The 14,320-nt window shown below is 47.5% G+C and overlaps 4 protein-coding genes across 4 annotated transcripts; 1 reads left to right on the top strand and 3 right to left on the bottom strand.

The window, feature by feature from the left end:
• Positions 1-803: 803 nt before the first annotated feature.
• Positions 804-2,331, top strand: FIESC28_00988 (uncharacterized protein; the record flags this gene model as incomplete). The annotated part of the gene is made up of 2 exons (XM_031155139.1): positions 804-918; positions 968-2,331. 2 exons carry the CDS (start codon positions 804-806, stop codon positions 2,329-2,331), a joined length of 1,479 nt encoding a protein of 492 aa, XP_031020796.1.
• Positions 2,332-2,502: 171 nt separating this feature from the next.
• FIESC28_00987 (uncharacterized protein) lies at positions 2,503-7,339 on the bottom strand (the record flags this gene model as incomplete). Its single annotated transcript, XM_031155138.1, has 10 exons — positions 2,503-2,735; positions 2,787-2,892; positions 2,960-3,070; positions 3,126-3,482; positions 3,535-3,797; positions 3,849-4,218; positions 4,278-4,352; positions 4,408-4,542; positions 4,598-4,606; positions 4,679-7,339. The coding sequence occupies 10 exons, from the start codon at positions 7,337-7,339 to the stop codon at positions 2,503-2,505; spliced, it is 4,320 nt and encodes a 1,439-aa protein (XP_031020795.1).
• Positions 7,340-8,661: 1,322 nt separating this feature from the next.
• FIESC28_00986 (uncharacterized protein) lies at positions 8,662-10,245 on the bottom strand (the record flags this gene model as incomplete). Its single annotated transcript, XM_031155137.1, has 2 exons — positions 8,662-10,045; positions 10,100-10,245. The coding sequence occupies 2 exons, from the start codon at positions 10,243-10,245 to the stop codon at positions 8,662-8,664; spliced, it is 1,530 nt and encodes a 509-aa protein (XP_031020794.1).
• Positions 10,246-11,769: 1,524 nt separating this feature from the next.
• FIESC28_00985 (uncharacterized protein) lies at positions 11,770-14,070 on the bottom strand (the record flags this gene model as incomplete). The annotated part of the gene is made up of 3 exons (XM_031155136.1): positions 11,770-13,577; positions 13,638-13,873; positions 13,925-14,070. The coding sequence occupies 3 exons, from the start codon at positions 14,068-14,070 to the stop codon at positions 11,770-11,772; spliced, it is 2,190 nt and encodes a 729-aa protein (XP_031020793.1).
• Between the last annotated feature and the right edge of the window lie 250 nt (positions 14,071-14,320).

The raw sequence follows: 14,320 nt of genomic DNA, 5'->3' as shown, positions 1-14,320 counted from the left end.
GGCCTTGATGGCTTCATGTCTCGGAGTTTTGTCCACTGATGTGGTCGTGACTTTTCGATGAATTGTCCATTTCCTCCGTGGATTGGACTGTCTCGAAGTTATCTGCGCGAAGGTGGTCTGACAGACCCACCTCAACAGTGCTGAACGTAAATACGTTTGGACTTGTCTTGGAAGAACCCCGTGCAATGACTCCTAAAGTCAAAGCCTCTCGTCCTAATTAAGATTACCTAATGGGCCTCACGGGTTGTACACTATAGGCCTTGGAGTTAGTTTCTAAACAGGCAGGTTGGTAATTTATAATGAGGCAAAACCTCAGAGCATGTGGGCATTACACCTAGCAGCTATGGATAGTTTCGGTTCACAGATATAACACTGGAACCTCGGCACGAGACTGTTGTCAAAAGGTCCCACCAGAACCCATTACCTACCGTTCTGGGTGACCGACTAACTGCGGTCCTCCACCAATGAGAATCGGGAGGATATCTAACAAAAGACAAAGTCAAATCAAGGAACCAATGAAAAGACCCCAAATGTCCACGGGCGAAAAAGGTACCATGGAATATAAGTTGCACCCAATATATCACATCTGCATCACGTCGGTACTCTTTCTCGATGGGGAATATCTAAGATAGCGAGCCGGCTATCCGGCACACGAACTGCATTGGAGATAAGTATCACGGGAGTATAAAATGTGTGTATGAAGCCTATATCACTAGAAAGGAAGTCCAATGTATCGCTACCGAGCCGGGCTTCTCAATCACTTGAACTTTAATCAGAGAAACATGGCTCATATGCAAACCGCGATGGCCAGTTTACTTTTCTTTGTGGCTGGCGCTCTCGCTAAAGCTAGTCTTCCTCCTATCCCGTCGGACCTATCAACACCTGTACAACAACGGCTCGCTTTCAACGGACCAAACAGTCAGTTTCACTTTCATATATGACCTGTTCCTATGCTTAAACCTCTTAGGTGTGACCATCGGCTGGAACACATATGCCAAACAAGACAAGTCCTGCGTCAACTATGGCACTTCCAAAGACGCACTAAACCAGCAAGCATGCTCTAAAGTATCCTTGACATATCCCACGTCCCGTACATGGGCCAACACCGTCACCCTTGACAATCTCTCCCCAGCAACAACTTATTACTACAAGATTGTGTCCAAAAGCTCAACCATCGATCAATTTCTCAGCCCTCGTTTAGCCGGTGACAAAACGCCGTTTGCAGTGAACGCCATTATTGATCTCGGAGTCTATGGTGATGACGGTTTCACCATCAAGGGTGATGCTTCCAAGCGTGATATCATCCCCAACGTTCAACCTTCTCTGAACCACACGACTATTGGCCGCCTTGCCACAACAGCTGATGACTATGAATTTATCATTCACCCTGGAGACCTGGCGTACGCTGATGATTGGTTCCTCAAGCCAAAGAACTTACTTGAAGGCCAGAAAGCATATCAAGCAATCCTCGAGACTTTCTACGACCAGCTGGCTCCCATATCTGGGCGGAAGCCTTACATGGTCAGCCCTGGTAATCATGAGGCTGCATGCCAGGAAGTTCCAATTCTTAACAAACTTTGTCCTGAGGGCCAAAAGAATTTCACCGATTTCATGCACCGATTCGGCCAATCTATGCCTGTCGCTTTCACATCAACATCCTCCGATACCACAGCAAGGGTTAATGCTAATAAGGCTAAGGAGCTCTCTAACCCTCCGTTCTGGTTTTCGTTCGAGTACGGAATGGCGCATGTAGTCATGATTGACACTGAGACCGACTTCCCCAATGCACCCGATGCGCCAGGTGGCTCGGCGAACCTCAACAGCGGACCATTCGGCAGGCCCGATCAACAGATACAGTTCCTCGAAGCTGATCTGGCATCGGTTGACCGCAAAGTCACACCCTGGGTAATTGTCGCAGGCCATCGCCCATGGTACACTACCGGCGATGAAGGCTGCAAGCCTTGTCAGCAAGCTTTTGAGGGATTGCTCTACAAGTATGGCGTTGATCTGGCCGTCTTTGGCCACGTGCACAACTCACAGCGCTTCTATCCCACGTACAATGGGACTGCTGACCCTGCTGGAATGAAGGATCCAAAAGCTCCGATGTATATCGTGGCTGGAGGTGCGGGAAACATTGAGGGACTGAGTGCGGTTGGGAAGAAAACTCCTATAAATGCATTTGCATATGCAGATGACTTTAGCTATGCGACCATTCGCTTCAAAGATGCTAATAATCTTGAGGTGGATTTCATTCGGCCATCTACTGGCGTAGTGTTGGACCGATCTAACCTTTTCAAATCCCACAAGACACAGTTTGTCAGACAAGCTTGAGATAGCTTCATCAATTAGTCGGAAATGCATCTCGAAGCTACAATTAGGCCTGACAATTCTCCAAATCAGCTCTAGCTTTTACCCCAAGATCCCTCTCGCTTGCCTTCGCTATTTCATCATCGCTACTATCGATCATCACATACGGCCGCTGAGCTCAAGGCCATGTGTCTATCATACCCGTGAACCAGGCTCCTGGTTTCCAGGGGCTCTCCGTCGCCGATTCAAAGTCCGCCTAGCGAGGTCTCTAAGACCCCGTGTCCTTCGATCATCCATTTCCTGTTCTTCACTCTTGTCATCGATCTTTTCCGACACTCTTTTTCGTGGCAGTCGGAACCATTCCGAGATGTCATTAACCTTCCAAGCGATTAAGATGGTGGGGAGGGAGACAACAGCCGATGCGCCGACTAATTGTATACTTCAGTGTTTCATCCCCATAAGCGGCGCTGATGACTCACAGAGGATCGGGAAAAGCCACCACCCTTGATACTTGAGAGCACCAGACTCGTGCGGAAAGCTGGCCACGTCCAAGGCAAACAATGATGATAAAAATGAGAGAGGGAGCTGCGTATGTGTAAGTGGTTATTCGAAGGTTTCCAGGCAGTGTTAGTGCCTTGTAGATACCACTCACAAACACGATTGTGATTATCGTAAACACAAATATAGTATTAGACTGTTTCGCTGTATCATTGGCCTGCGTGATACTCGCCTGCTTTTGTCGTAAGTCAAGCAGTGTGTTGATCTGTTCCTGAGTCAGCTTTGTAAACCAGCAATGATCGTCAAGTAGGTATTCTCACCGAGTCATTGATATTCTCTACCTCTTCCAGCATATCTTCAATGTCTTTCTTGACGTTTGTTGGCCTGCAAGGCTGGTGATACTGGAAGTGTTGGCGGTTTTCAAAAGCCCGTTTCCAAACTAGCTCTTGATCCTCCGCAAGGGACTTGAGCATATGTAGCTCATCGTGGATGTCACGGGTGATGTTGAGAAGGGCAGCTTCGGGAGAGATGCTGTGCGGATTTGATGGAGAACTGAAGGGGTGAAACGGGAGCTTTTTAATGACGCTGTTAACGTCAGTTTCATCCTGTTTCCTTTGCCGGTCTGTTTTGTTTAGCTCCTGGAGGAAGGTTTGATAGAGAAATATTTCTCGATCCGCCTGTTCGAATGGGTTAGGTGTATACGGTATAATACCTAAACGGCTAACTCACAGCGTGTCGTAAGTACTCTCTAAACACCTCCAAGGGTGTCTTAAACACCGAGTTTGGGTTACCTGGCAAGGGTATGAACTTCCTATCGAAGAAGCCCGTCGCAGCGCCAAGTATCAACTCCATGATTGAATGGACTGATCTAGGACGATCAGAATTGTCGTGACTTTCGCCGTATATCATGTGATCTAGGACGGTTCGGAGAAGGCTATCTTTTTGTCTCTCGTCCAGTGGCGTTGTTTCTGTCGAAGCCGTGATGACTGTCTCTGATATTTTGTCAGCGTGATTCAAACATAGAACTCGCCTCAGTTCCATACTCTCATCAATTATCCACATCCATACTTGATCAACCATCAGAATCCTTCTCGGATTCTGTTCTACAGTTTGGTCTGCAGGTTCAGTGGCCGTTCTTTCACTCTCTCCTTTGGAAAGTTTGTCACGCAGCTCCTTAGACTTCCAGGTCAGGTACTTTGACAAGACCTGATCTTTGTCTCTCCAATCCGTGTCGATCAATGTTGGGTAGTAGTACTGATCTAGTGTCATTGGCTCGTGCGCCGTTGCTATCGGTTCACGAGAGCTGGCTGGCTTTTGACACTGCCCTGACCCCTCTGGCTTTCCATCATAGTTGCAGCAGTCTTTCTCTTGGTTTGTGGGAGGTTGATAGTAGCCTGTCTTCACGTATGGCATCTATGTTACATCGTTGTCATTATAGTATACATCCCGGTCAATTTCGATCAGGGACATACATAGACGGCAGTGCAAACGCTGGGGTCCTGGGACATGGCACTGGAGTCCTTCTTAGAGTAAGTCCTGCCATTCCTCTATTCGTACGTCAGTACATTGTCAACCTGTCAGGTTATGTATCACTCAACATACCACACACTGCGGCTTCATGTAATGTTGTCCTCCGCCAGCCGCTAGATGGGTCCAACTTCGTTCAAAGTGACGCATCAAAGATTGATGGTCCATCGCAGAGCGTTCTGAGTCGCAGGACAACCTCGTAAGTAGATCCTTGACGAAAATTCATTAGGCTCGGAAACATAGAGCGAATTACTAGATGACTTACTCGCATGAACTGTAACTACGGGTAGAAGACTCGTTAGCTGACAATTTTCTCAAGCTTCTGGATGGAGTGAATGGTATTTACCTCGGTTACGGGAAGGTGGATCCAGCGAAGTTCAAGACTCTCGCCAAGGCGAGTCAAAGGTCTTCCATTGTTGGTACTGGTGCTCTGGGGGATATCAGAGTACCAAGCCTTGAGTAAGTCTCCCATAGTTCCAGACTCTTGTACCAGTGAGCCAATTTTTCGCTTTAAGCAATTCAAATCCCAGTCGTCCAAGTTGGCGGAGTTCTTCGTGATCTCGTTTGGCCCGGAATCATAAATCATATTCTTGCTGGTTGCATTTGAATACCGTGCACTTCGGACTTCACCATCGAAGAAGATTTCGATAATAATGCCTTCTAGTGCCAGGCTAGGGCTATCCGCATTCCTAGGCTTTGGTAATTCAGGTATCGGATCAGAATTTGGGTTGGAAATATTGCTCAAGGCCGGTAGTGGATTGTGTAGTAGCATTTTCAGGATTCCCTGGGTTCCCGAGCCTGAAAGTTCTACAAGCTTCTGGGCATGGTCAATAGTGCGACTGGATGAGTAACCTCCCTTAGATAACAACCACCAGACCACAACTGGCTGGGAACAGTAGATAGCCCAATCGAGTGAGTTACGCAGCTTTTCCCCCTTCTCCACCTCTGTCAAGGATTGGTTGGTGCACCATTGCCGCAGGAGGTGCTTCAAGACGTTCTCTTTGCCAGGCTTTTCGTACTGAGCAAGGGTCTCCAGAATTTGAAGGGCATCACTCGGATATTCGCGCAAATAGAGTGTCTCGCCCCTTCCAAATTCCTGTATCATGGTCCAAAACAGCTCAGTAATCCTGGTGTGGTTTCTATGGATGGAGATGCTAAGCGGCGAAGCACCATGACCATCGCGAAAGAAAATCGTAGTGGCAATCTCCTTGGCTGTGTGCTGTGGAGATTGAGACCCGATCTGCTTCAATAAACATGAAACGGTCTCAAAACTAGCACTGCCTACCGCCAGGTGGAGAGGTGTCACTTTACCCGCGGCCTCCTTGGATGCTTGAAAATCGGAGAATACCTCAGTTATCAGTCGAGACTGTGCATGCAGAGCAGCAACGTGGAGCCAAGTAGAGCCCTCTCTTTCCCAACTTAGCACCTCTGTGTTGCGAGAAATACACTCTTGAACCAGTTTGATCCGACCGTGAGCAACAGCCCAATACATAATGACATAAAGCTTCGACAGCGTCTTGTGCAAATTGCTTTCAACAACGCGCATCAAGTGCCCCTCAACTTCTTTATCGTGCTGCTCCTTCGCCATGAAGATCTTCTGGTCTGTGGAATATGTTGGATCTGCTGGATATTCTGGATAGAATCGCGGGGATTCCAAGAGACGTAGCATGATATTTGTGTGCTCTTTGTTAGCTGCGGCACATAGTGCTGTGTGGCCATGTCGATCAGGGGTTGCAACATCCGCACCATTGCTGATTAGTTTGTCGAGGTGCTTGAGTTGGCCTTTCACGCAAGCCAGATTCAGGGCAGTTAGACCATGAGGGTTGACAGGGTCCAACTTGGCCCCTCTGCGAAGTAGTATCTCCACGGGTTCGTTAGCTGGGTTGCAGCATGCTTCCATGAGAGCGGTGAGGCCATCTCCAGCACTTGTCTTCTGATCTATATCGGCGCCAAAGTCGAGTAGAAGATTGATCATCTTAGAGCATTGCTCCTTACAGGCAAGGAAAAGGGGCGAGAAACCAAAGATGTCGCGTTGATTGATGTCAGCGCCTAAGCCTACTAAAAGCGCAACAACATCCCGGTGTTCTTCGCCAAATGGTCTCTGAGACAAAACCACCGCATGAAAACCGGTACGCCTATGTATATTCAAGTCTGTTGTTAATGCACCTTCGTTTCGGAGCAAGTTGAAAATGTCCGGGTCCGGGTCCCAACACGACTGCATCAAGGGTGTATTGAGGTGAGCATCCTTTGCATGAATATTCGCTCCCTTGCCAATTAGCAGCGTGACCATTTCTGACAAACGATGTGAACAGGCGTGGTGTAGAGCTGTGTCTTTATCTTTGCCAACTCCTTGCGACATGTCTGCACCAAGCTCTAATAGCAACGGTACTGCATCGCGCCTGTCATTTACGACTGCCAGGTGTAACGCTGGAAGGGAGTAACCGTTCTCATCAGATATCTGAGTTGAGGGCCCTTTCTCCCATAATAACTTCAGAATGTCCACTTGACCGTACATGGAAGCCATGTGGAACGGAGTATTTCCTTCAGCATCGCGACTGCTAACGTCCGCGCCTGCATCTATAAGACGCTTGGCCACTTCAAGGCGACCATATCTAGAGGCTAGATGCAACGGGCTCAGTCCTTTTTTGTCAGGTAGGTCGACGTTTAGGTTGCTGGCTAGGAGCAGATCCAAGCTGGCTTGGTAATTGTAGCGAGCAGTAAAATGCAGCGCCGACCAGCCTTCGTTCTGAGTTGGCCAGTCAATGCCAACAGCCTGCGCATGACTAAGAAAGAATCGGACAACTGGAATCCGGTTGCATGCTACCGCCACAGCCAGTGGAGAGGCAGAATATTCGGCGGTCTCGGAGTCCTCAAGGGTTATCGTGAGGTCGCCTGTGGCATTTTGCAATTCCGCATTCGAGGCCAGAAGCGATTTAACTTTTTTAACGTTGTTATCGTTGATGGCCTTGTAAAAGCTCTCATGGTCTGACTTCTTAGAGGGCCTCATGATCATTAGGGACGTTCTGGTAGGGAGAAAAGTAAGTGTCCTGTAAAAAGAATTGGTATGGAACTCGATGAAGGACGTAGAGAGAAAGGGTTATTATTTGGTCAGGAAACCGAGTTGAACTTGTTGGTGATTTACGCGATCAGACCCTCGAAGATCACTGCCCTTTGGTAAACCATTTTCGTTCAGCTCCTGCAATATTCAGGTCAGCTGAAATTAGGGCCCACCTTTGGTTGACGTGTCAAATCTTCAACAACTCTGCCTGATTCTTTTGCGAACAATTAGACAGCGACAGCGTTTGCTGTCAGGCATTATATCAACAGCTCGGTTTTCTCTTTGAGCTATGTCTCTGTGAGTAGATTTCTTGAATACCTAAAGCAGATATATCCTTTCTTGTCGAGTTCGAGATATGTGTTGGTAGGGTATGCGACATCACCCCTGCTCGCAATCCCTAGATTCCACCTGTGCCAAGATGAGAAAAGCAAGGTGGCAGACGATCATTGCAAGAAACCTTTTTCGTTAAATGTTTAGGCACCAAACACTCTGACATCTCTTTAGGCACCGGAAGGCTTCTGGGCCTGACATTTGTTAAGGAATACCTACTCTCATCTATAAGTCTTGGTAAGGTTCAGGTAGTTCTTGTTACCTTAAGGCTCTACAACCTCCATTGAGTCTAAGCAGATAAGTATTAAATAGTAGGTTAGTTCTAACCAGCAATGACAGAAATAAGTGGAGTAGAAATTGAGGATGTTGTAATTAGTCCTAGTTTATAGTTTCAAGCATGAATCCTGATACATCTGTAAATACCACAGCTTTCTTATGGGTACTTGCGATTCAATTGTAATAGCAACGTAATGATATTTTACATGTCATCAAATGTACAGAATTTAACCGTTCCACTCAAACTCTGTCTTTATCTTTGGCATCCAGCCCGCAATGGCCCTCTCAAGCTCAAACCTGTCCTTGTCTTCCGACCATCGGATTAGATATCGTATGCTACCGTGAAACCGATACATCAGATGATTAGGGGCGCGGAAACCACAGGCGTCAAGTAGCCTGTCACGCAGCCTTCTCATGCCTCTCGCCGATGAAATACGTGGGGCGACATAATTCGTTGGGCGTTACATCGGCCATCGCCTAGAGGTCCACCTCTCTGTGAACGTGCAGCAGCTCATGACAAGCCAAATTGTTGTGGTGTGCGGGGTTGAAAATGACTGATGGATCTACCTGGTCGGGCAAGGATAAGCTGAGAAACGACATCACCTGCGGCCTGTTGATTCGAGATACCTTCCAACAGCCTCTTGGCAATGAAACATTCGTATTTCTCATAGCTGATTCCTAACTCTCTTCCTCTGTACCCTATCCGAACCCTCGGCCTCATCAACATCATCCAATTCACCCGCCTTCTTCATCATCCGATTATCATTCCAGTAGTAGAATATCATACCAGCAATAAGCACAATACTTCCAGCATAAAGGCACAGGATCTTCAGAAAGCCCTTGGGGTAGTACGGAGCGTCATTCTCTTGGAAGATGTTTTGTCCAGCGAGTCCTCCAACGTTGGAACCCGTAACAGCCAGAGCAATACCAATACATCGGATCTGAGGATCGTGAGTGTTGATGCTAAACCACGCATCATTTAATGCCTGGGCAATTGCCACACCGGAATTGAGGAGTGTCAGGATAGCGTACTTCATCCAGACATCACTGCTTCCGACAACAGCATATTGGACACCGGCGAATACAAGGGAATACACCCCGCATAGTAGACAGACCGGACCTCGTAGCAATGTCTTGTCGCTGACCCAAGACACAAAGATTGACAAGATACATACTCCGAAATTATGAACGGCTGACAAGAAACTGGCAGTAGAGGGAGAAAAGCCGAGGTTCTTTATGATGGTGGGTGTGTAAAAGACCAACCCTCCCTTAGGGGTAATGTTGACAGCGTTGATGGCAAAATGACCCCACATAGGAAAGTTGGTCAAGCAAATGCGCAAAGCAGTCATGGGGCTGATACCAGAAAGCTTGACTGACTTGCGCGGATCATCAAGAACGACGCGCTTGGCAAGGATATCTCTCTCTTTGTCGGTAAAAACGTCGAACTTTTTGATACCAGCGAGTGGAAGCGTGTCGGTCGTCGAGCGAGGCATGATAAAGATGAAGACAACGCCAACCAATATGGTAAAGATACCATCGATGAGAAAAAGCCATTGCCACTTTTTCAAGCCGTGGTGTTCTGGGATTCTGAAGATGAGACCGGCGAGCAGTCCACTTACGCCAGCAGAGCAGTAGTTTCCGACATAAACCAGCGTTGCCCGTAGAGCCATTTCCTTCCTGGTGTAAAATGATGCGATTATGGTCAGCGCAGCGGCTAGGTATCCAGCCTCCCACATTCCCAGCAAAAACCGCGTCGCGTAGAATGCTGATTTGTTGTGTACAGCTGCTTGGGCTGTCGCAATTGTTCCCCATGCGAATATTTGTATAATAAGCCAGAGCGCAGGTCCGATTCTCGATAGAACCATATTGAAGGGGATCTCGAAGATAACGACGGCTGCTAGCATGAGTTGGTTGCCGTAGTTGACGATGTCTTTCGTTATGCCGAGATCATCGGTGAAGCTGGTGGTCATGGCGTAGCCTACATTTCCCCTGTCGAGCTGCAATGCGAAGAGGCCAAGCATAAGAATTGGCAAGACTGTAAAGTCAATTCTGTCATGGTATGTCAGTAGGTGGCAGATAATACTAGGGTGAAGAGATACTAACTTTCTTCTCAGTTTTCGCTCACCCTTTTCAGTCCAGTCGCAGACGGGAACATGACTCTCAGACTCCTGTATTGTCGCCTTCCCAGCGGGATTGATGACCTCTGGACTGTTCACCCTCAGGTCAGATTGCGAGGATATGGTAGCCATCCCAAAATTACTGCAAGCGATGAACTGACTATCTAGGGTGTCGCCTACGCCCAGACTGGGAACACCAGATCTTTAAGCGAAATCTTGGGGAGAAAATTGGAGTGATACCCCGCTTTACCAACATGATCGACATCTTCAGGACTTATCAGCTCGTCTGAAATACAGGTTACAGTCAAATTGTTAATGATTAAGTATGTGGCTTACTATAGCTTGTTATCTGATCACCCGCTTACGGGCCGCACTAAGACTGTAAGTCGATCTATGTCGGGCATAGTGGACTTTTTCAGCCCAGTCAGAGGGACCAAGGCCCGTTTCTACTGGTTTGGGACTGACCAAGCCGGAAAGATCTCCGTGGGAACCAAGTCGATCAGTGGGACCGGTCAATCTTCATCATTTTCTGACATCAATTTTCGGACATCGTGATTTTTTCTGGTAGGTGACCACGTGGGGGAGCAATTATCTACCACGACGAAGAAAATTGCCTTTTCATATATCTCTTCGCCTGTTATTTGATAGCTCCAAAATAGTCTGGGTCATATTGAACTTGTCATAAGTTTGACAAGGTGTGGCCGGTGATGTGGTAATGTGGCTGCTCATGATATGGTTCTGAAAATAGAGATACGCTTAGTGATAAGATAAGATGCGATAAGAGCCGATTAGATAAGACTATAGATAAGAGTCTCCAGCCCAACGAAGTTACAAACTGTCTCAGCAGGACTCGAAATACTATCCTTCTGCAGATAGAAGTTTCCGTTTGCGTAGATACCTAGAAGTCCAAAAAGACTGATCGGCCTTACTCTGAATATTGAGATTTATGTGAGATGTGGAAAGTAGCTTGTAAAATCGTATTTGCTAACATTGCTGTAATGATCGACATAAACAAAACATGGAGCGAAAAGACTCGCGTCTGTTTCATCAAAAGGTTCAGGACGAATTCTTACTGCTTTGATTTGTATAGTAATCAAAATTACTTTATTCTTTATTTTTGCACATACATCGCTCCGTACCCAGGTTGGTGGTGGAATCCTTTTTCGTTGCTATTTATCATGAATATTTACCCTGGACTCTGGTCTACAAGAGCAATTCCGAGTTCCGCATCAGGGCGGCTAAGTTCCGGAGTAGGTGGGTCACTTCTTCCAAGACACTATTATTTCCGAAAGATCGGCTAGTTTCCGCAGCTAGTCTACTGTTGTCGTCGCCAAGTCCTGATGGAAATTACATTCCTTGTGGATACAAGTTACTCTTCCTGGAAGACCTTACAACTTGGACAAACTTGAACTGGTTTTATCCCCGGTATTTTTATCGAATCGCACTACTCGTAGATAAAAATTGGACTGCAGTCTGACAGCCCAAAACAAGGTCATTGCTGATGTATCCCCAGTAGACCTTCCACTCGGTGGGCTTGTAGCTCTCCTGGGATTTGAATCATCGCAGCTTTCACAAGGAAGAGCTGACCCTGGTAGCACGGTCTGGCACACCCGCCAATTATAGTTTTATTCGTTTCGTCCTTACAGGCATCCCAAACTATCTATACAACCTCTCTCGACTCAGTGGTCTCGTATCAAGATGTTCAACAGCCTCATCAGCACCCGCCTGCTGTTCCGAATCTTCTGCCGACACCTTTTCCACTTTGTTGTTCTGAAGTGTATGAACAGCAATGTACCCACTCTCCTCCCGAGGGCCCACATCAGCGAGCTGTAAACGAATATCACCCAACGCTCTCGCCCTCTCCGCTCCATCGAGAGCAGAGTTCACAGGCGGTACAGGTACATAGAGATTGTCGCGTGTTAACGAGCTGGCGAACCCGAGAACCTCTGGCCCGACTATGATAGCCTCTAACACAAGACCTAGAATCGCAAGGACTTGAAGAAATATTGTCGCTGTGAGGAGAATAGCGACCCAAAGCTGGCTCGCACGGTATACCTCAAAGGTCCGAGTCATGGTTCCGACAGTTGCGTTCATGAAAGGCTCAAGATTGAACTCGTCTTCATATGCTGTGTTACTGCTGTTGAGAGCGCCGAATGAGACGTTGGTATGTCCAAGAGGATTCAAAGTTGCATCCCAGAAAGTGTTGAAGGCTGTGGTGAGTCTTCTGGATTCACTATAGAAGTCCCACTCCTGCTGGCTCACGCCGCTCCAGTCTCTGTAGTCCTGCCTGGAATATGGATGGAGTTCACCCATGATGTAATTCTCCGTGGCCAGTGGTCCATCGAAGCCGCTATCACCTGACGCCTCAGGCCAGTATGCCAGTGCCTGTTGCAGCGCACCAAACCTCTTGCGCATCAATCTTGGAGGACGATTTTCATGTTCTGTGCCGTTGATTCGTCGTTGTTGATATGCATAGCAACTTGTTGAAGTTGGACGTGGGCCACAGTGAATATCTGTCTCGACCCAGATCGTTTGCATAGTGCAGTTTATAGCTGACCAGTAGCCAGATGGCCTAGCCTTCATTTGCCATTTGATAAAATAAGTAAGCTCTAGAGGAGGTGGTTCGTCAAGTTCGTTCCACTCCTCCCACGCCACTGGAGCCCGAAGACGAACATCAGCCCCTTCACCTTTCCGGTCGGATGTGGTCTTGTTTTTCCAGTAATTTGTGTCAAGATCGAATCTCTCATCCGTCAACCTGCAGTCGAGAGCGATATATGACGTCTGCACAGTAAAGTTATGCTCTGTCGCTTCTTGCGGCGGTCCCAGGCCTCGTAGCTTAACACCGAGTAGGGATGCATAATGGTGGTAACCAATTTCGAGTTCCTCTAGATCGACCGTATATGTCTTTCCTATTTTCTCCATATCACCTCTGAACTGAGGAATCTTCGGTAATTCCCACATATCCCTTGGAGAGCGCTTTTGCTCGAGCGATGAGAGAAGATTGGATGAGTAAAGTGCTGCCACACTGCCTTTAGTCGCCACGAGAGATTGATGGGCCAGGTAGCTGGACACCTGATATGCCGGGTGCAAGTAATTGATAGTGCCATTCGCCACTTCCGTTGCATTCCCGAACCCAAGTATTCTTGATGAACTCTGACCGCCCAAGGGAGATAAGGCCCACGTCGTAAGTATAATAACACTGAGAACAATGTGCGTGTGGACGAAAAAGACGCGTTCCAATGCCGTAGCAAAGCTCTGGCTCCCGAAAATCTGCTCCAGGACTGCAAGTCGGACACCACCTGACTGTTCCAGGCAATAACGGGCAAGGTTCTTGTAAAATCGGCCTACTACGGCAGCGAATAAGATGGGATATAATGAAGGACTTAGTTTGGTCAGTTCCAATACGTGTTGACCGAAGCTTGACCTCATTTGGCCGTCCAAGTTGACCACAACTACTGCGAGAGCTAGGTATCTATTTAGCAAATCACTTTTGCGAAGAAAGAAAACCAAGGGAAGAGCCTTACCAATGAAGCACAGGGGCACCAACGTCAGAACAATGTTCCAACCCCAAACAAAATAAGTAGTGACATCTGCTTGTTTAAGCTTTCTTGGCTGGCTTTGTGATTTAACGTCTGCCATGATCGATTCGTTTCTGCTCGGGGTAGGAGAAGGTCTCGTATTCTCGACGTTCCCATCAGATCCTTGATTGCGGATCTGGGAATAGGTCTGCGCGTTTGCATGTTTGGCAGGCCGTTTCTTCCTTTGGTAAATTTAGCATTGAATTGAGGGTTCAATGGGTTTGTACACCTACCAAAATCTTGCCAACAAGCCAATGCAGATCAAGATAGCGATTAAAATACCACTACAGATTCCTGCCACCGCGTAAGGTGTCATCAGGGACCCATTTCGACCGGACTCTGCATCATATGTTACATTTCTGAAAGAGGAGGGAAGCATTGTGGAAGGCGGCTCCAAAGGTATCTTCAACGAAGGCGATACCCCTAAGTTCATGCTTGGAGGATAGAAAAGATCGCGTCGCCTCGTTTCATTCGGAGATAATAAAGCGGTGCCAAGTTCCGAGGCGGGACAGCCATTGCCACAAGCCTGTTGACCACAGCATCCCACAAACGGTGGCCTTGTTCCCCAGCAAACATAATAGTCGTTACTAGACGAAGACGATAAACAAGTTTGGAGGGGCATCTCGTAA

Source organism: Fusarium coffeatum (genome assembly GCF_003316985.1).
Source record: "Fusarium coffeatum strain FIESC_28 chromosome Unknown BRIP53273_contig_27, whole genome shotgun sequence".
Classification (NCBI taxonomy): domain Eukaryota; kingdom Fungi; phylum Ascomycota; class Sordariomycetes; order Hypocreales; family Nectriaceae; genus Fusarium; species Fusarium coffeatum.
Note: the sequence above shows the minus strand (reverse complement) of the source record. Positions and strands in the feature narration are given on the sequence as shown.